The sequence below is a fragment of the Wyeomyia smithii genome, chromosome 3, assembly GCF_029784165.1.
Source record: "Wyeomyia smithii strain HCP4-BCI-WySm-NY-G18 chromosome 3, ASM2978416v1, whole genome shotgun sequence".
NCBI lineage: Eukaryota > Metazoa > Arthropoda > Insecta > Diptera > Culicidae > Wyeomyia > Wyeomyia smithii.
Genome location: NC_073696.1, coordinates 244594286 through 244616911, shown reverse-complemented (window position 1 = coordinate 244616911; position 22626 = coordinate 244594286). Strand labels below are relative to the sequence as shown.

At 36.8% G+C, this 22626-nt stretch overlaps 1 protein-coding gene across 3 annotated transcripts in view; it reads right to left on the bottom strand.

Annotated features, from left to right (window-relative positions):
* Window positions 1-22626, bottom strand: part of LOC129726833 (nephrin) — a 571231-nt gene that overhangs the window by 108720 nt on the left and 439885 nt on the right. For all 3 annotated transcript variants that reach the window (XM_055683973.1, XM_055683972.1, XM_055683974.1), the window contains exon 6: window positions 11587-11738. In XM_055683973.1, coding sequence (XP_055539948.1) covers window positions 11587-11738 — 152 coding nt within the window. The remainder of the gene's footprint in view (window positions 1-11586; window positions 11739-22626) is intronic.

Genomic DNA, 22626 nt, shown 5'->3' with positions numbered 1-22626 from the left:
CACAAATGACTGGCTAAATAAATGTATCATGATTCTCTAGTTAAATAAACATGCCTTTGCCTGACAACAGCATTCAACGCAGCGAAGTCATTTCAATCAGCTCTAATTAGTAGATAGTCAAGCTTTATCTGGTTCGTTTTTAACATTACAAAAGCATCACGCATTGTGTTACTATCTTTTTTAACCTTCATCCTACCATTCAGTGGCAAACAACACAAATGAATTTTGTTTGTTTTTTTTTTTCGAAAATCGTATAAGGTATGTATGTGTGCGGGAGTATGTGTAATAGGGTGGGACAAATAACAGATGTTAGCTCCCATGCACTTTTCGTGTTCCTTATGGGTCCTATAACAACTGTGTAACTTTTCAGATCGATCGGTAAAACGCCCAATTTGCGCCCGAATTTTAAAGTTTCCATACGATTTTATATGGGAAAATCCACTTATTCAAAACTTGTTCTCTAGAAATTTCCAGTTAGCTCCTAAAAATATATCGTCACATGATATTTGTAGGAAATTTTCCTGGAAAAAACTCTTCTGAAGACCGTAAGGAGCTACGATGCTTGTAGAAACAGCTATTCACCCCAAACTGATTGAATGTCTGACGGACGGCTCACCATTTCAATTTTCCAGCAACACTGCTACAGCATGCTGCTATTGCAGACTTGCTTAAGTATGAGAAATAATTTCGCGTGGAATTAATTTTCAAAGTGTGATTTTTGCTCAGAGTATCTTCGGGGAAGCCTCCAAGATAAATTTGGGTGCTATCATTCCTTATCACATGGTTGAATTTGCAACAGCAGCATGCAGCAGCAGTATTGCTAGTAAAATTCAATGGTTAGCCGTTCGTCAGATATTCAATCAGTCTGGGGTGAATACCTTTTTTCACAAGCAAGGTAGCGCCTTGCGGTCTTTAGAAGAATTTTTCCCAGGAAAATTTCCTACAAATATCATGTGTCGATATATTTTTAGGAGCCAACTGGGAATTTCTAGAGAACAAGTTTTGAAAAAGTGGATTTTCCCATACAAAATCGTATGGAAACTTTAAAAATCGGGCGCAAATCGGGCGTTTCACCGATCGATCTGAAAAGTTACACAGCTGTTATGGGACCCATAAGGAACACGAAAAGTGCATGGGAGCGAAAAAATAACACCATCGCTTTTTTCCCATATAACCGTGTCCCAGTCTAGTGTAAGTGTGTTTATTTTCATTTTTACGACCAATATATCTAGATTTTCTCAGCATCGGCTGAACCGATTCGATTGTCGCGTTAGTCGCGTTTGAAAGAGCTTATGGTCTAGTTTCTTGATGGAAAATATAGTTTTGATCCGGAGGTTTATTCGAAAATGACGTAACAAAATGTGATCAATTTATATGGAAACTGATAAGCTGACGTAAGTTTTTTTGAGGATGCGTTGAAGGTTAATCGGTTAGAAAATGTTCTGCAATATGATTCCAGGAAGAAATTCTACAAGGTATACAGCTTTAGGGGTTGTATGAAATGGTGACGAAGGACAAACATAAACATTGATTTTAACTCTCGTTTAACATATTTCACTACGCCTGCTATACACCGTGTATCTCACACAAGGATAAGGGCTCCACTTGCTATCGTGTTAAGAGAAAGAATGAAATTGAATTTTCTACACGAAGTCTTTTGTATAGAATTGAGCGTAGATTTTTGCATTGAAGGCGTGGCCACCCTAACTAACACGCTGAGAATCCTTAGCTAAGAGTTCCCAGGATTCCTATAACTCGGTGAAGGAATCGTGAGAAAAATCGTCTCTGCGATACCTACAGAATCTATTCGAATCGCATACGGGAAACCTTTTCAAGAATCCTCAAAAATCTAAACGAATCGTGAAAGGAATCGTTTCTGCGATATGGACAGAATCTGTTCGAATCGCTTATGGAAAACCTCAAGAATCCAAATTTAGGAATCTCGGCGACTCGGCGACAGAATCGTGAAAGGAATCGTCTCTGCGATCCAGGCAGAATGTTTTTACGCGGTTTTTTACGAGAATATTTTTTACGCAGTATTTTGAATGAACGCTTATTTTTAAGCGCATTTTCGGATCAACCATGTTACTTACGCGGGATTTCGAATTACCGCTGTTTTTCAACGCAGATTTGATTTCCGCGTATTCAACGTGGCTTTTCACGAGGTACGTATTCCCAGCGTAAAAAACTCAGTGTATAGCATAAGACTGAGGAAAACGTGTCGTAATGTGTCTATCTCTTTTTCAGATGAAATTGAAGAATCTAACCAACAGGGTGGCCACTTATTCTACATTTTCGAGTTCCCGCATTTTTCCCGACTTTTTCCCGCATGATTGCAAGAAATTCCCGATTGTCAAAAACGGTAACTAGGTTATGTTCTATCGACGGTTGAACCTTAAATTGGAAGTAATAGCGCATATCAGTTTTACCGAATTTGCTAGGGACATTCTACACAAACAGTTGATTAGTTACATAAAATGCATCTTTTGCCTTTCCACAGGGTAAATATAATTTTTACGATTTTCTCAAATTTGCAAACCTTCCATTAAGCAATCAATAATCGAGTTAGCTATTTTGTGCTGTCTGTCTTCTTAAAATATGATATAAACACCGTTAGGGGAACAACAACAAACAAAACACTTTGCGTACAATTTTTTCCCGTTGTTCAAATCATTGGAAAAAGTCATGGGAAGTTAAGGGTGAACATAAAACTACTTAACCTAAAAGTAAAAAAAATATTGGATTTGGATGGATTTGCGTTTTTTTTTCTCAAATTAAAGATAATGTTATTTTACGTTCAGGAAAAACACTGCGATTTAACTGTATTTCGTTTGTCACGCGTTACATAGATTCAAAACTTTTCGAAAGTGAATTCACAACTTTTTCAGCATTTTGATTGGCTAGTCCATCAAAGTTGCATCTCTCTGGACATCTGCCAACATCTTCAACTTGTTTGCATTCAGCACTCAAAATGGTCAAGCTGATAAAAAAAGTTGAAGAGGTTGTTTATAAGACACGACCGCAGAGTTAACGTAGAATACGACAGCCTGTCTTATGTCAATGTATGTCTTGGAATAAGTTGGGAATACACTCAATTGGGGTTAATTAATTGGGTCTCTTTTCTCCAGATGACGTTTACCTCTATAGGCGACACCGGTAACGACAATGAACAACAGTAGAAGCTATGTGCAGCTATGCGGTTTCACTTGCTGTCGTATCCAAAATAAGAATGAAATTGAATTGTTTTGAGGCTGTCTTTCGTATCAAGTTGCACAAAGATATCTTAATTTAGGCAGTGGCTACGAAGAGGCTATATACGAGGGCAAATAGTGCATTCTCCATCTGTAGTATAACAGTTCAAATAACAATTTTCTGCATTTTACGATAGCGTAGATAATTTTACGAGCCTCCCCAGCTGGTCTCGAGGTACGCTGCTGGCCTAACAAGCCAGTTGTCGTAGGTTCGAGTCTCGGCTCGGGAGAGACGAGACTGTTAGTGTCAGTAGGATCGTAGCGCTAGCCCCGCAATTGTCCTGTACACTCAACAGTTGGCTGTGAAGTCTGTGTATAGTAAACAGAAGGTCATATTCCGAATCGGAATGTAGCACCAACGTTTTGCTTTTTAGATAATTTTACAATTGATTGCTGCAAATAGTAAGACTTGAGCGAAAAATTTTGTGATTCAGGCTCACTAGCTCAAAAATTCTTCAGGTAACTTTGAGGCTTAGTTGAAGTCAAAAAAGGTTAATTGTGTTGGTTAATGCCATTTATTTACAACTGAATAATTTTTTTCAACATGGCAAATTTTCTATTTCGTTCTGAATGATTTACAGTGATAATTAAATTCAACATGAGGTAATTTATTTGCAGTTGTATATAAAAATTTTGATCGCTATACTACTAGCCACTTACGCTATATAGCAAGCCACACACGCTAGACATGCACACGCTATATAGCAAACCACGCACCTATATAGCGTGCCACATACGCTATAAGCATGCACACACGCGCTACAGACATGCATACACGTTATAAACATACACACACACTATACTGCTAGCCACGCACGCTATATAGCAAGCCACACACGCTACATAGTAAACCACGCACGCTAGCCACAAACGCTATATCTAGAGAAACATTTTGAAAGTTCCTATCTGCTTTGATCGACTTTTTGATCGATCACTTTCATTCATCACTACAACTTACTAAACACTTTTTATGCCACGTTATTCGCACGAATTGATAGTGGAGGGATCACCCTAGCCTTATGAACGGAAACCACGCTCGGGAAAGTTACTAAAGCTGAACCATTACCAAAACAAAAAGACGCTCCGGAGAAACGATTAAAGCAGATAGGACCTTTTAAAATGTTTATCTAGATATAGCACACACCCTATATATACATACGTTGAATGATGGTGGCTCCTCAAACCACCTGGCGGGGCGAGTCTGTTTCAATTTCGGGTTGTATTCACCCAACGATATCAGAATTGAATTACCGCTGGTGGGGTCCAACTCAGATCGAAGGGAAGCCGAACTGAAAGAGATAGGAACTGCAGCTAACCACTACCACCGCCGCTGTTGCCCGCTGCTGATCCACGCTGCCTTCGCCTACTGCCATCGGTGTTGATGTCTGCTGCTAGTAAACTGATTTGCTTGAGGAGAAACAAGCTCTTAAATAGCCCAAAGAGTGCATTCCCGGCTAACTAGGTACTCCATTCTGTCGTCCTTTTTAGGGAAAGGCAGCAAGCGACCAATCAAAAGTCGACATTTGTAATTCGACAATGTTCAACAATTTTCAATAGTACAATAGTTTGAACAATCGGATTACAATTTGCTGCATTTGAACGAGTGCTCAAATGGTTTTCCAATCGATTGCTGCAAAAATGACAGAAATCGGTTGGAAACTGACTGAGTTTAAAACGTTTGAAATTGGACAATTTTCGTGACGCTCGCGATGTTTTCGGTTTTGAAATTGGATCCCTGTATTGAAGTTGTGAGTAAGTGATTTTGAAATTTAAAAAAATTACAGACAAAAGATCTTAAATTATTATGTTTCAAATTAAAAGTCTTTTACTGCACGAACATGTCTTGCAGAAACCGTTGAAAAGGAAACAAATTTATTTTTAATTTCTTTTAAACTTCAAGAAAAAAATGTTTCTTGAAATTTTCCCAAATCCTTTTTATTAGGATTTTTTCTAAAGAATTTTTAGTTTTTATTTCTCCATGATCATCAATGTTCAGTTTACATTATGCAGCTTATAAAAATATATTTTTTTTCAAAAATCAGCTCTTTGAAATGATTAATTTTGAATATTGTTAATACTCAACTACTGCCAAGAATTTGCCGAAAACACCGCACCGATCAAACAAATCGTTCTGGTTTCGAAAAAAAAACTTCAGAAATATTAACTTCTTCCGTGTTCAAATAATCAACGTTGTAACATTTGGCAACTTAGCTTTTTGAGATCTTCAATCAATTTTTTAAATAGAACTACCATCTACAGCTTTGCCGGAAACATTACACCAATCAACCTAATTATTTTGGCTTTTAGAATATCAAAGTATTTTTGTTTATTGGCCACAGATTTAGCAGCCAGCTGTTTAGTGCACGGGGCGATTGCAGGGCTAGCGCTACGATCCTGCAAACAATAACAGTCTCTCTCGAGCCGAGACACGAACCTACGACGACTGACTAGTTAGGCCAGCATCCTATCCTAAGATCAGTTGCAAAACAAAAAGCATGTAAAGAGTCGTATGCAGTAACAAAAAAAATAAATAAAATGTTTTCTTGAAAAACCTCGCAAACAATTACATTGTTTTCTGAGAACATTTCTGATTATATTTACATCAAAAAGAGTTTTTTTTACAGTCAAATTGTGTAATTTACAGAAAAATACGAATTTGAAATATGTAAAAAAATGAGTTGTTCAAAAAATTCCAGAATAATGTTCGCTCTATTCTGGGGCAAGTATGTAATGTTTTTTCAATTAACTGCTCCCCATAGCGTCCCCAACCCAAAATTTCACCAGCATTGAGTTTCTAAGCGGAAATGGTAGTTAGTTTCGCTAGAGTTCGCCAAATATATTTTCAAAAAGACTAGCTGAAATAAAAATCTATTTGAAGAAGTGGAGAATCAGAACTGTGTGCCACTTATTTTATCCTAAATTTGTTTATTCAAATAACTACTAATAACTAGTGATGTTAGTAAGATTGTACAGTGAAACTTATTCTGCATTGCTCTTAGAAAATGAAACAGTTTCTATTGTACATATGAGAAGTTATGATTGATTCTCTCACTAAAAACGTTTTCTCGATAAACTGGTAACTTCCATTCCCAAACTCCGGTTTTCGACCCCGGTTTTAATTCGCTTTACCATCTTGAGAAGTCCCACAGAGGCCATTCAATTTTTTTAGATAACAACAGATTTCGAAGTTTTATGCTATTCTAAGACATTTGTGGTCAACATTTATTTCATTTGAAAAGCAGGACTGATATGAGTAATCAGCTGGTCAGCAGGTCAAAAAAAGTAAGTTTAGAGACTTTTTGGTTAAAAAATTGACTGCTGAAGAAAAATGTGACTTTCAAAGGACCAACTTGCAGTCCTTCCAACTTCTCCATCATTTGTAATTGCATCATACACAATACTTTGAAAAAATCTTGGTAACAGAATCCCGATCGAATAAAAAAATTCCCGACTTTTTCCCGATGTAATTCAATTCCCGATTTTTTCCCGTTTTCCCGATTAAGTAGTTAAGTTAAGACGGTAAACTTGATGCCGTTTTGGATCAAATTTGTTTTTCTGAGAAAGTTATTTCTTTCTTAGTGTGTTCTACTTCCTAATTTAATCCTGTAACTTGGTAATGCTACTTTAGAAGTATACAAAACCTATGTCTGGAATTGATGTTGACCAAACAATCGTGTAACTGATGGTTAACAAATGAAAATTTCTCTCTTGAAAAGATTCTTTTTTAGCAGTCCACATAGGCACTGATGATGGTTATGAGTAATAACCGAAATATGTATCAGCGGACGATTTCAACGGTATTCGATTTTTTGTAGTACTAGTAGAATTAAATGGAAACATTGCATATTCTCAATATCTAATTCTATTCTACTAAGACGCTCAATGTAAAATTTATTATATATCAGCCAAACTAGATTCCCCTTTTCTGGCTTCCTTTGATATGAACCACAAATGATATGATTCAGAAAGACTAGAAATCAAATATATATAGCTATTACCAAAGTAAACTGAACACTGCGACTGTACATGGACCTTGCGTCCTTCTAGCATCAAGCCGAAATTGTTTCAACCTATTAGAATGTGAACAAACTTTTCTGAATATGCGAACAGACATACAAATTTGAACAACTGACTCTAACGAGGACAGACTGTTCGACATGACTGACGTTCCGGTTAGAATAAACTCATATATACGTTAGTCGCACCCATAGGTTTCGCATAGATTCCCTAGGATTCCTCACTTTGGAATCGTAAAGCGTCCGCAATAAGGAATCCAGACGAAAGAATCCTCAAGAATGCCTTGTATATGGGACTGGGATTCTTGAGTGAAAATCGTGTTATGAGAATTCTTCGGATACGAAACCTTTGACTTTAACCGTTTTGTGCTCGAAATTCTTATATCTGTTGTGTTTTTCATTTGATTTCGATAGCACCAAAAGATCCAGTAACCCATCTACTTTCAAATTAGCGTCAGCGGTGCCCAAGAATTATCTCATTCCCGGAAATCCATTTTTCCGAAAATTGAGGAATTTCATGAATATTTGGATAAAATCTAACAATAATTGGTTCAAGATACATAAAATTACTTTTACTGCGGAATAGATTCCGCAGTGGCTCCTAGTGGCCATAGAAACAATTAAATAAAACAAGGTTAAATACCATCCAACATTGGTATATTCGAAACCGGGATGATGCCCCTAGACCGAAAAACAACCTCAGACGCCATTTTAAATTCTGAAAAGGTGACTTCCAGACTCTGGGCAATATAAATATCTGGCCAAATACCTCCCAATATAGGTATTTCCGGAATCGGAATAAAAAATGGCATCTGAGTCGTTTTCCGGTCTCTGGGTATCATCTCGATTTCGGAAATACCCATATCGGGTGATATTCGGCCATTCTATGCCTTTTCCAGAAACCGGAAGTCACTATATTGAAATCAAAATGGCGTCTGGAGTTGATTTCCGGTCACTGGGCCTCATTACGCATCCGGAATTACTAATTTTGGGAGGTATTCGGCCAGATTTTGTTATTTTTCAGACACCGGAAGTCAAAATGGCGTCTTAGGTCGTTTTCCGGTCTCGGCGCATCATCCCGGTCCTGAAAATACTCGCCTTGGATGGTATTCAACCTTATTTTATTTAATGGTTATTTTCGGCAATAGAAGCCCCTCTGGAATCTATTCCGAAAGGACCATTTCAAAGCCCTATTACTTAAACACTCAAAAGCTGGCAAATGGCCTGTGGGAGTAAAGTAAATAACTTTGAACCATCAATTGTAAGATTCTGTTCAAATATACATATAATTTCCCAGAAGAGAATTTTTTCGGGGCACTGCTAACGCTGATTTGAAAGTAGATAAGTTACTGAATAACGGTTGAAGTGAAAGGTGTCGTATCCTAAAAATTCTCCTAACACGATTCTTCTTCAAGAATCCTAGCCCTATAGACAGGGCATTCCTGAGGATTCCTTTTTCAGAATTTCTCATCAAGGATGCTTCACGATTTCCATGTGAGGAATCCTAGGGAACCCGACGGATTCTCATTACACGATTCTCATTCAGGAATCCTAGCCCTAAAGACTGGGCATTCTCGAGGATTCTATTTTAGATTCCTTATCGAGGACGCTTCACGATTCCAATGTGAGGAATCCTAGGGAATCCATGCGAATCTTATGTGTTCGTCCAGGCACGCAGTTTTGAGAAAGAGAAACGAAACAAAACACCTTTGATACTACTGAGTGATTTTCACAAGAACCAAAAGAAAATTTGTCCTTCCCCGATGCGAAAATTACTCTGATTCTTAGATTAACTAATTTGCGTTATTAATATTTGACCGATAACGGTGTTCGAGTGGGCACAAAGGAACATTGAACCGAAAAATCACTAAATTTAGCAGTGAAATTTCTTGAAATGAGGGTTAAATCTTGCCGAGATAAACTGCTAATAGGCAACACTACCATTTATCTTTGATGCCCTGGTCGTTATTGCAAAAATGATTATTGAGAAATACATGAATATTTCACACTAGTAGTGGTTGTGAAAATTCTCATAACTCTTATCCTACAGCATTTATAGTTCTGAAAAGAACCGATTCCATGATCTTCAGCTAGAAATGTGTACTACAGAATGCTAATGAACGCACCACCGGTAGCATTGAGTATTTTGCTTGTCCGCGCATAATAAAATTTGCTCTCTCGTATGCACTCGTATGCAACTCTCGTTTTCTAATGTCGCGTACCTCTAACAGCTATACTCAGGCTTTCGAATACACCAACTCTTTTATCATTTTCGCCTGAAGAAATAGTATGCCAGAGCGATCAAGTTAGCTGATGAAAATGTCGCAATCGTTCGTTGGGGAAAACCGTTTGGTGCTCAATGTCCTACTGTGCTGTTTCGCAGGATTAATACTAGGTTCGCTATTACATATATATATATATATATATATATATATATATATATATATATATATATATATATATATATATATATATATATATATATATATATATATATATATATATATATATATATATATATATATATATATATATATATATATATATATATACATATATATATATATATATATATATATATATATATATATATATATATATATATATATATATATATATATATATATATATATATATATATATATATATATATATATATATATATATATATATATATATATATATATATACATATATATATATATATATATATATATATATATATATATATATATATATATATATATATATATATATATATATATATATATATATATATATATATGTATGCTCTTTTTAAACGGAGGTAGAAAGAATCGATCAGAGTAACATCTGATAACAATTTGTGCCGATCGGCTGGATAGGCTCACAAGTGTGTAGTGTCATTTTTTGCTCTGACAGCTACTGTGCTAACCATGATGCAATGTAATCTGATTTTGTAATTTCGCGTTGACGGCGTTTCTGATACATATTTGTTCAGTTTTGCCAAGCGAACAAGGAAGAAGGAAATATGCGCACATATTGATGACTACATATGTAAGTTCGCGTGGATGCGAACAGCCTTTGAAATCCCTTTTAACACCGTCAACGCGAAACGCTATAATATCAATCTTCACTAGTAGCCTGCTGCATTATTTAGATAAAGCCAACGAGATCCTACAACACCCGAGAGCAATTTCATTCTGTAAAGGATTCGTTCGGAATCACAATTAGATTTTTAATTTTTACTCCGTCGAGAACTGAGCAGCTAAAATCTGTGCTCACTCAATCGGAGATGTGTAAGTTATCGTTTTTTCTCTGCACCATGAATCACAGTGCTCTTTTTTGCATTGCGTTTATGAAAGTTCGTGGTTGTGAAAATAGCTACCTTTGATTAGTTTTTTCTGAAGAGCTGTATCAAATTAAGCAAAACTATGAGTTGCATGCATATGCAACACGTGTTTACTGCCTACTGGAATCAAGAGCAATATTTTACATCTACACATTCCAACGAAGAGGAGTATTCAGAAGCCTGATCTCCACTCGCTGTTGTGTGACAAACTAGAATGAAGCTGAATTTCCAACACGCAGTCTTTTGTATCGAATTGAGCGTAGATTTTTACATTGAAGGCGTGCCCTCGCAGACTCGAGAAAGAGAGACGAAACAAAACACTTTGTTGAGTAAAATTATGTGGGCAGTGGAATTTATTCCATCCATGTTATTGTTATCCGTGCTCGGGAAACAAGGCATTAGCAAGGAAAATGTATGGGAAAGCTTGAGCTTGGTACTTTCCACCTTTTTCCACCATGAAGCAGCAAAGCAACAATGTTAAACATTATATCAAACAATTGTCACACATTTTAACTATCCACTGACACATTTATGACTAAGATGCATTAAGTCGTTCGCTTACTATAATCATTTGAAATCTGACGGATCATTTGCTAGTTTCATTTTCAATTTTACAAAATGTAATCTAGTATAGTAAACAATGACGTAGTCCTACGTCAAAACAATCGATTTTCATATATACGCTTTTGATATATTGATAACTAGCGAGCAAAAAAACCAACCCTGTGTATAATATTTGGAGAAAATGATATTAAAACTTTTATATTACACTTTCAATCTACTTCACTTTTCAATTCTATCTACTTAACTTATCAAATTTCACAATACGCACTTCAAGCATCTGTCATTTCTCTCTTAGACTCGTGAACTCATGCGGCAAACCGATACGGAAACGGTCACAAGATCCGGAATATATTGTTTACAAATCCCAATATCTACCCCCCCCCCCCCTCCCCCCGCCCAACCAATCATCTCCTGTATGACTTACCGTTTCGTGATGACCCCGCATTTGTGTACTTCCCTTCCACCAGGTGATGGTCGGTGCGGGTCGCGATCCGTGCACCTCACACTGCAAATCGTACGTGTGGTTCGCGGACAGTGGCCGATTTTTGCCCTGCAGCCGTACCAGCAGGGGTCGCACTGGAAGAACAAGAAAACGGAAAAGAAAAGAAAAGTTAACGGAAATAGTCCGAGATGAATGATAATTTGATGATGCTTTCTTTTCGTCCGTGGGTTATTATTATTATTGCGGTACGGGAGTGAAGTGGAACGCTCTCATTCTCTTCAAAACGTAACGAGGGGTAACAGGAAATGGAAGAAGTTGCAGAGTCATTCGGACAAATCCTGTTGAGATTATCTAATGGAGTGGATTTTCCTTACACACTTTCCAAATTGTTCAAGTTCACCATGATGACCCACCAGTCTTGCCTCGATGGATCTGTCGCATGCCGGCACTCGGTGCGTCGATGTTCATTACACTCGAGGACTACCCACTCCGGCTGGTTTGCAGACGTTTTCCGCCTAATCCACTAAAATGTGATAATTCAGCATTCGAGTGGTGGGGAGAGGAAAAGCGGAGAGCTGAACTGTAACAGCATTTTACCATTTTGAACCATGATATCGTGGATTTGGGCGACAGTAATTGAAAAGTTCCATCACTGTTGCCTATCTTTCCGGTCTGACGATGAGAACAAGGACGACAACGACGGTGACGACGACAATGACGTTAGGGGCGAGTTCTGGGGAGAGGAAAATATTTTCCAAAGGACCAGCACTTTTTTCACCGCAGAACGGCACGCACAGCCCGGCAGCGGTTGGCTGAAGACGGAATCTGATAACGATAATGATATTGGAACTGGCAAGCAATAGCTCAGTTCGGAAGCTGTTTGCCGATATTGGCTTCCTCCTTCTTTTGCTTTGTCGAACGATAATATTGATTTTTCGCCGGAGGCAAGCTATTTAGACCACTTTTGAGCCGGCTGCACGGGACGCAATGCCGAACCCTGTGGTTTGTGGTGATTGACTTCGGCAATAAAAAATAGCCAAACAGGGTAAACGGATATGAACGACTGTGGTGGTGAAATAGCCCCCAGAATGGGAAGAATTCAATTAGAATTCAGCGGCAATCGTATCCGGGAGGTCGGTCGGTTGCGACTGAATTTCCACAATTAAAATTGAGCCCCTTCGGGGATGATTGCTACAGATAGAGCGGAGTTATGCTCACCACGAAAGGCGGTCTTTTCAATTTTAATATTGCGATCTTTTTCGCTGATATCGAAGGAAAATTTTTCAAATTTTCAAAAACAAACTTAACTGAATTGAACTGAAGAAAACCTAGCATATGTTTGGAGCTAAATTTTGATATAGTATTAATTCTTAAGTATTTAAAAAGCCTACGTTATTTGCAACCTCTAGTGCGGCGAAAATAGAGTTTATCGAAGGTGGACAATTATCAATAACGGGAGAAAGTGGTAAAATATATCGCTATCGCCGTAGATATTTTACGCGAAAGTTTTTTTCGGCAGCATAATATATCTGAATGAGTTAATTTGAAATGCATTTTTGGTTAAAATACTACAAGGTTAACAGCCCTAGGGTTGTATAAAATGGTGACGTGGGACTGAACAGTGTAATGAGGGGATTTTTTGTTAGAAAATATACAGAGTCTGCAGACAGAATCAATCCCAAGTAACAATCGAAATGCTTCAAAGACTTAAGACTGTTTTGTTTTCGTTTTAAGTTAACTCACATTAAAGTCTTTTATTATAATTTGGTTCTATTTGATAGCCACAAAATATGATCCGCAAGTTTTCTTTATAGCCATCCTATGCCAACCGTCATATGCATTAAGTTGTATGATAGTCCCTCTGATGGCCAAATAAAACTAAAAACCTGCAGACTATAATGGTGGCTAAAATAAAACCTGATAATCGTATTTTAGACGGATGAAAACCGTGATAGGCGTGTTGGGTTTAATATACGCTATGTTCTGATCAAATTAAGAGAATCAGTTATGATGAGGGATTTAGGGAGCGTTCGAGGGTTTTCCGAAAACAACATGTCGCCTTAAATGAAAAAAAAGCATTATGAAATTTAGTCCCAAATCAGCATTTTATTCTACATCATCACCAATACCACAGAGTAGTTTTGAAATTTGAATGATAGATAAAGTCATATAATTAATATAAAATGACAAATCATGGCATTTATTCAATCATCACCTTAGTTCAGAGGAATTAAATTTTGATTAAATAGTCATCTTCTACAGAATTACGGCGGCGAGCGGTAATAACGGTAACATTCGTGGCCGGTTTTACCATAAATATTTCACGGCATGTGTTTCTACATGTACGAAAACGATTCAAATGACAATAATAATCAATCAATATAGAAAAAAACCTAAATTAATCCACCTAACGGTCAGACTCAGCCTCTCTCATTCAAATTTATTATTTATAAAAATAGATTTACATGAATGCTTGAATCCAATAAAGGTATATTCACTTTTTGTGTTCTAAAATATTGATGTTGTAATTGAAGTATAAAATATGAAATTTGACGTAATGTTAGTGCTTGAGAAATAGCGAAATAAAAGAAATGACTCTCAATTTCGAACAATTTAATCACGAGCGATACCGGGAACGTTCAGATAGTACGATACTACATTCAAATTATGTTGAAGCCACATATATCGATCGAACCAGGTATTGTTTTGAATAGTCTTCGAATTTCTTTTCTTACCAAAACTTTTGAACAACATAGCAAATTGTTATGAAGTTGTTATTTGTAAGTTTGAGAAATGACTCGTTTGTATGACACTAGTAATGTTCAAATAAGTCGTGCAATACTTGAGATAATAGATTTTCGTTGTTTTCCAAATTAAAACACAACGGTTGCTTACGTTTGATTACAATCAAATGAGAAGGTAACGTATAGGGCAGCCGAACTTTGAAACCACGTGTTCAATCATAATTCATCAGTTAACCCTTAACTAGCCCGTTCATCAGATATCAATATTGTTCAAATCGGTTGTGTAGTTTCTAAGATAATGAAGTTTCGTGATTTTCACATTTCGATACATTACAGACGAAGTTACAGTCCGATTACAGCAAAGCTCAAAGGGGTGTTATGAGGCAGCTAGACCTTTCATTTGATACTAATTCTGTGGAAATCGGGTCAGCCATCTCTGAGAAAAGTGAGTGAGTCCAAGTAGTCTTCGAAATATGTATCTTTTCATAGCTGGATTTCACATTTTTAAACATTACAGGCAAAGTAATAATCCGATTGCAAAATAAATCAATAGGGTCTTATGGGGCAACAAGACCTTCCATTTTACTATTGGTTTTATGAAAATCGGTCCAGCCATCTCTGAGAAACATGAGTGAGATTAAATAGTCTCCAGAACACGTTTCTTTCCATATCCTCTGAACCACATGCTGAATCTCCATAAAATGCAAAAGTTAAGGGTTGTTTAGGTAGCCCGTTCATTTGAAACTAATTATGTACAAATCGGTTGTATAGTTTCTGATATATTGATGTTTCGTGATTTTTACATTTTGATACATAACCTCTAAACTAGAAATCAAATTACAATTAAATTCAATGGGGTCTTTTGGAGCAACTAGACCTTCCATTTGACACTGATTTTATGAAAATCGGTCCAGCCATCTCTGAGAAACATGAGTGAGAATAAGTCTTCAGAACACGTTTCTTTACATAGCTTTTGAACCACAAGTTCAATCTTCATAAAAATCAAAAGTTAAGGGTTGTTTAGGTTTAGGTTCATTCGAAACCAATTTTGTTCAAATCGGTTGTATAGTTTTCGAGATAATAATGTTTTATTATTTTTACATTTTGATACATAACCTCTAAACTAAGAATCCGATTACAATGAAATTTGAAAGTGTCTTATGGGGCAACAAGACCTTTCATTTGCAATTAATTTCATGAAAATCGGTTCAGCCATCTCTGAGAAAAGTGAGTGAGAATAAAAACCTGCACATACACACACACATACACACACACATACACACACATACAGAAAATGCTCAGTTCGTCGAGCTGAGTCGAGTGATATATGCCATTCGACCCTTTGGAGCACTTTTATACTTTCGGTTTTGCAAGTGATTGCTATACCTTTCTAGGAGAAAGGCAAAATTTCATGGAAAAAGCCTTGTTTTTTTTTAGCATTCGGTAGATATAACTCCTTAATAATTTGATTTTGCATGAATTTGTAGAATTTTTACGTATATCCATAGAAATTAGTTTGCCTATGTAAATAAATCTATTGTTATTTTTTCCTCTTTTCATATCAGGTTTTCGTTTGTATTTACATGCATACTGGAAATAGGTCAACTTGTACTCCGTACAATTCACCTACTTGCACCAATTAAATTGCATTTTCCACTAATAATTTAAATAAATTTGTTTTTCAAGATTATATGACTTCTTAAACCCAAACAAACGGAGAAGATTTTGTTATTTTGAGCAGTATTTCATAACTTTTTATGTCTAATAACCGTGCATCAGACAAAAAAGCAACAAAATGTTCGTCATCAAAGCCCGTGATTGTGTTGGTGGTTGACTGTAATAGTAATGGTGTTATCAGTACTGTAGATAGTGACGATAGTAGTGTAACTAGCGCTCTAACCATTTGGAGATGAAGTGTGAAAAAGCATAATAAGTCTTTGATATCATCAACGTTTGCATACTGTATGAAGGATAAGGATAGCTGGAGGATAGCTGAAGAGGTTGTTTATAAGACACGACCGCAAGTTAAACGTAGAATTACGACAGTCTGTATAATGTCGAAGTCGTTACTAAATATAACTGACTACTAAAACATTTTTTTGTATCGCGCCGTATCAAATAAATGTTGAAAAAATAAATCGATTACACGGTGTGAAGCGGTAAATTTCAGTAATATTTAAGAGCCAGTTCGCGAGAACCGCAACCACCTTTACAAGGGAGGTTGTATCGAGGTTCTCCGATCGGACTGAAACTTTCAGGGTTTGTTTATGCATATAATAATACAATGATAATGTTGCATAATGATTTTTCGAAAAGGGGTAAGTTGGGTAGAAAAGCACGTCAAAAATTGATGACCAAAAAATGCTAAAAACTTAAAATTGATATAACTTTGTGAAAATTGAATCGATTTTCATGAAAATTGGCATGTTTATTCTACTTTATAAAGGAAACAAAATGAAAGTCATTGGAAGTTGCTATTGAGAATACATGATGAGATATTCGCATTTTTCTAAAAAAATAAGGTGATTTTCACAGCAGTTTTTCTTTTGCCAACAGATCTAGGATTTAAATCCAAATAATACGTTTTGTAGTGCAATTTAAGAGCTTTCATTAGATATATTTGAAAAATGCGCCGTTATAAAGATGCCTGAGAAAATCCAATTTTTCTATAACATGTCATTGACCATCATTTCTAACCCATTGTGCGAGAAGTGAAATTCCGTTTCGCGTCATTTTTCTTCCATTGAGCTATAGTTTTCAGGTTATGTTTGTTTTTGGACTAATGCAATAGTTTGAAGAATTTGAGGTTTTTGGAAAAGGGGTTAATGGGGTAAACAGGCTCTTAAAATAGAATAATAGAATAAACATGCCAATTTTCATGAAAATCGATTCAGTTTTCACAAACTTATATCAATTTTAAGTTTTTAGCAATTTTTGGACATCAATTTTTGACGTGCTTTTTTACCCCACTTACCCCTTTTCAAAAAATCTGACATTATGCAAAACATTGTTCTATTGTATAGATAAACATACCCTGGAAGTTTCAGTCCGATCGGAGAACTTCGAAACAAGACCTAGTTGCGGTCTCGCCAACTGGCACTTAATTCCTCAGTAATAGATTTTTTAAATAACTGAAACTAATTTTTTTATTTTTATTGATACTGACTTTTTTTTTTTATTTTGATTGATTTTGAAGAGATCCAATGGATTAATTTTGGATAGCAATTTACTGATGACTCAGCCTTGCTGCGCTATTATAAACTGCTGTTTGGTGCATGCCGGCTGCGGGTCGAACCAGTTTACAATAAGAATCAAACGTGCTGTTGCTACAGTTTTCGGCTACACAATGAAGACTACATGTCTACATGCTAGCTTCTACACGTAACTACTGAGAATTACACTTCCGGTAGGCGTGTCTTTGTGGACTAGAGCGAGTATAACAATAACAACAAAAAATCGGTTATAAAGTCAAATCGTTTGTATATTTGATCGTCGGCTGTACTGTGGAAAAGGAATTTGTTTCAGCTCTGATTGGTCTAGACATACGTTCCACAAAACTCAACATTTTTCAATAGAACAATATTTAGCATCACGAAACCACAATTTTCTGCATTTTGTTGGACGCATTATCAATTTTCCAATCGAGTACTATAAGATTAAAGGACATCCGTTAGAAACTGACAGAATTTCAATCATTTGATAGCAGGTAATTTTTGTTACGCTGTATATGTTTTTGATTTATTAATTTGTACCCCTGCATATTTTACCGTAAGACGTAACTCTACATCAAAATATTGGCAGCTCTAATATGTGAAAAATATATGTTAATATTACTTCACCGGAGAAAAAATGTTATTGTTTTTTTTAAATAACAAATTTTGTTACGAACGAGAGAATGATTTGTCGGTCCATATGCCTCAACTTGACTTTTAGAGAAGAAGTGGGTGGGATCCAAGACACGACCGCATGGTTGACATAGGTCAACGTAGATTATTATTCATCAAACTCTTCAGTTATAATCGTGGTGGTTTTGATAAGGACCATTTTCGATGTTCTTGAGGATGAAAATTGTAATGAATAAATGCAGGCTTTTTTTTTTGAAAAATTCATTGCACTTCTTACAAGATAATGAAAAGATTCAAGAAAGATGATTATAGCTAGACTTCACAGTGAATCAAACTCGAAGAACAACAGATGTGCTTATAGCCGACACAAAAACAAGTCTATTTTTTCTCACGATACAGCATGTTCTTCCATGGGTCCAGTTCTACTGCTTACCGACGCGTACCATTCATACTATATACGAAATGAAATACACTAAGGTTGTTTTTTACGTGGGGGATGCGTTCCAAATTTGTATGGGCCCACGTAAAAAACGACTTTTTTGAGTTGCAAATATAACAAAGAAAACCGTCCTAAAACGTTAAAACCTCGTTTGAATATGATAGTGGCCAATCTAGAGACCAAAATTCAATATTTAAAATTTTGAGTATTTACACCACAAATTGTGAATTTTTTTGAAAACTGATATATGATCACTCATGGCCTACCTAAAACGGAAAACGTGATTGAAATGAGGTCGATATCTTGTACCGTTTTTGAGTAATGGAGGAAAGCAACCCGCGTAAAAAAAACCGCGTAAAAAGCGACCTTACTGTATTTTTGCGTTTGCGAAACAGGAAGAATGACATAAGTTGAAAAATGGTTGATCCTCTTACAACATTGGTTTGAAATAAACATTGCGAAATCACTTTACGAACTAATTTCATTTTTTGTCATATGACTTACATTTTAAGTTTAGTAAAGCGGGCAATGTATGCAGTTTGTGAGGATGCGAACATGAACGGAAATAGAAGGTGTGACTTTTAGGCTTAGAAAAATTTTTTCCTCAGCCCAAAAGTCACACCTTCTATTCCCGTTCATTTTCGTCTCCTCGCAAACTGCATACATTTCCCGCATTGCGAAATCAGCTAATATCTTGATTAAAACCCCTTTGAAACAAAAAAAGAGACAAGACAGAGAATGATAATATATTACATCACGAGATGATGGAACGTTCTTTATAAATGAATAAATAAGTAAAATGGCGTCGAAACAAGTAGCACTGAGCAACAACCTTGAACAATTCTAGCTGAACTAAACAAAATTTTAATAAAAAGTTCGCGGTAAACCATTTTAGGAGTGGAAATTTTTGACTGCGTATCCGAAACAATAATTCACAAGGAAAGTAGTAGAATACCGGCAAGAGTATTTAATATTAAGTTTCTAAACTTAAATTCAAAATAACTTAAAAACGGATTCATTCACGATGTTATTTATTATAGTTTTTTCGATTTGAGATGACTATTTCAATTGTAAAAAATCATTGGATTACAAATAAATTGAAAAATGTCGAAGTATTTTTTTTAAACCTAACCTTCCACAAAAAATATTTTTCATTTCTCCATCTTGGAAATTTTATCATAAGCTTCCCTATACATTCAAATTTCTTTTTTTCAAATTTCGAAAAAGTCAACTTTTTCTGAGCGGGCCTCGTAACGAATAATTAACGTCGGTAAAATAAAGTAGAAACACCAACGATCCCAGGTGACTGCCTTGAGCGACACCAGATGTTGCATGAAAATTAATAGAAAGCTCGTCTTCAATCTTAACGCTAATTATTCAACCTGTTAGATAAGATTCCATCCAGTCTACTAGAGCGCCGCCAAAGCCATAGCGGTCCAGCTTTGCAACAGAAATGTGGTGGTTAGCCTTGTCGAAAGCAGCTGAGAGATCAGTATAGATCGCGTCTGTATGTGACCGTTGGATGAAGCTTTCGAACACATAGCTGGTAAAACAAGTAAGCTATCATTCAGTTCTAAATTGACCTGTGCTGCATCATAGCCTAGCCACCACCTTTCAAACCGGGCCGGACAGAAGCAATTTCCATCCACACTGACGTCCATACAACTCAACCGCTAAATTGATTCGCAGAGAAGTGCAAATATATTGGAGAGTAGTTATTTTCATTTGCATTAGGCGACATCCATAAACTAAGTAACGCAAAAAACCCGATTTTTGGAGCAATATGTAACAAAACGTAACGCCAACATCTACCCCTTCATAAAAATTACGTAACGCTGCAGAAGGATTTCCTGGATAAAAATGCTCGTTTTTGGAGAGTCTCTCCAGAGATTTTTCGTTACGTAACGCTGAACTTACCTCCCCCCCATCCCTGTGTAACAAATCGTAACGCTCAAGGATACCCCCCTTCACCCTTTGAGCGTTACGTAATTTATGGCTACCGCCTTAGATACATCGCGCCTCCTTCAAAGAGACAATGTTCTCACTGGATGTGCATTTGATCGGTTATGTATATAGAAAAGAAGAGTGGGTTTTATGCCTCTGAGCATGAGCATGAGCATGAGCAGTAGCCTGCGGTTGCTACTCTGTTATTGCCAGATCAGCTGTAATTACACAGAGAACCAACAGATGATGCTTGGGACCAACATACATCCTCAATGTTTAAAAACTGGTTACCTTAATCTTTATGTTAGGCAATACCAGCGCCGGCCGCGTCCGAATGCAGGTCAAAGAAGGAGTTTGTATAGGAAAATGTTGACGTGATACTCGCTTTATTGGAAGCCGAGAACACCTCTGCACTTCCACGAGAAATCACTGAGATTTTGGAGAAAGGGTAAGGTATACAGCAGGGTTCGTTTTGGTAAACGATTCGCTGATTTTGAGTGTCGCGTTCTTGAGAACAAAATTTCGCGCCTATATGTTCATTACATCCGCCACGATATTCATAATGGGATTCGAACTTATTCAGTTTGATCATGTAACACCGCAACAACAAATTGTACGCAAGGATACTGGAACTTTCACCAATTTGAAACAACTCAAACGATCGGATATCTTCTCGTAGATGATCCTCTTTATACCGAAAACTATTGCTCGTTGTTGATATATCTGTAGATCATACGATCACATGGAAGGTATAGACGAGGAGTCTCTAGGGTTTTGGTCAACCGGACAATTCTACCATACAAATCGACTAATGACGTCTCTCGTATACACTTCGTTTGTTCTAAAAATAAACGATACGATCTCGCGAAAAAAAGAAAACACCTGAAAAATGTAATATAACAATGTTGCGCGCTTATTATGAAAACGAACCATGGATATCTTTCTTGCCGAACACCGCGATCCTCTCCGTACGACGCGCGCGAAGTAGCCTTTGCTACTCGTATCAATCAGCTAGTTGTCAATCCCGAGAAAGCAAACATACTATCGTAGTATCGAGAAAGCAAATGCACGTAGACCGACGCGATTCTTTGTTTTTTTTTCCACAACATTTATTTGACACGGCACAATACAAATTAATGTTTTACGGAACCAACTTAATCTAATGCCTTATGGTCCAAAATATCTTATAAGCTAAAGACAAATTTTTCATCCTCGCTGCCGACTACGAGCTGATACTAAATCTAATACTAAAACTAACATGTTTTTTTTTTATCCGAGATTCGTTTCGCTGTTAAATTGGCACTTTGATGCTTTTCAAGAAGCTATAAACACGTAGCATGTATGGCAAGTTGCGCTGAGCGAGGATATCACGAACTGGCACACATAGGGCTGTATTCCTCGGGCCCTGAGGGTATCCAAAAGTACAGATCTGGCGCCGCGGAATTCAGCACACACCCAAACCACGTCTTCAATGTCTTGGTACCCCAATCCACAAACGCAATGATTACTGCTCGCCAGCCCAATACGCAGGAGATGTGCGTCTAACCCGTAGTGGTTGTACATAATCCGAGACATCATGCGAATGAAATCTCGTCCTACATCCAACCCCCGAAACCAAGGTTTGGTGGAAACCTTGGGGATGATGCTGTGTAGCCACCTCCCCAGTTCTCCCTTATCCCACGAGGCCTGCCAGTTGACAAGTGTATTCTGACGTGAAAATTTTAAAAATTCATTGTAGGCAATAGGTCTGTTGTAAATATCACCGTTTGTTGCACCCACCTTAGCCAAAGGGTCCGCTTTCTCATTGCCCGGAATGGAACAATGAGAAGGGACCCACACTAAGGTAATCTGAGAAGATTTTTCGGATAAAGCACTCAGATGTTCCCGTATTTTCCCCAGGAAATACGGAGAGTGCCTTACTACTTTCATCGATCGGAGAGCCTCAATAGAACTGAGACTGTCCGTAAAGATGAAGTAATGGTCCGCGAGCATTTTTTCAATAATCCCTAAGGTATACTGAATTGCAGCCAATTCTGCGACGTAAACAGAA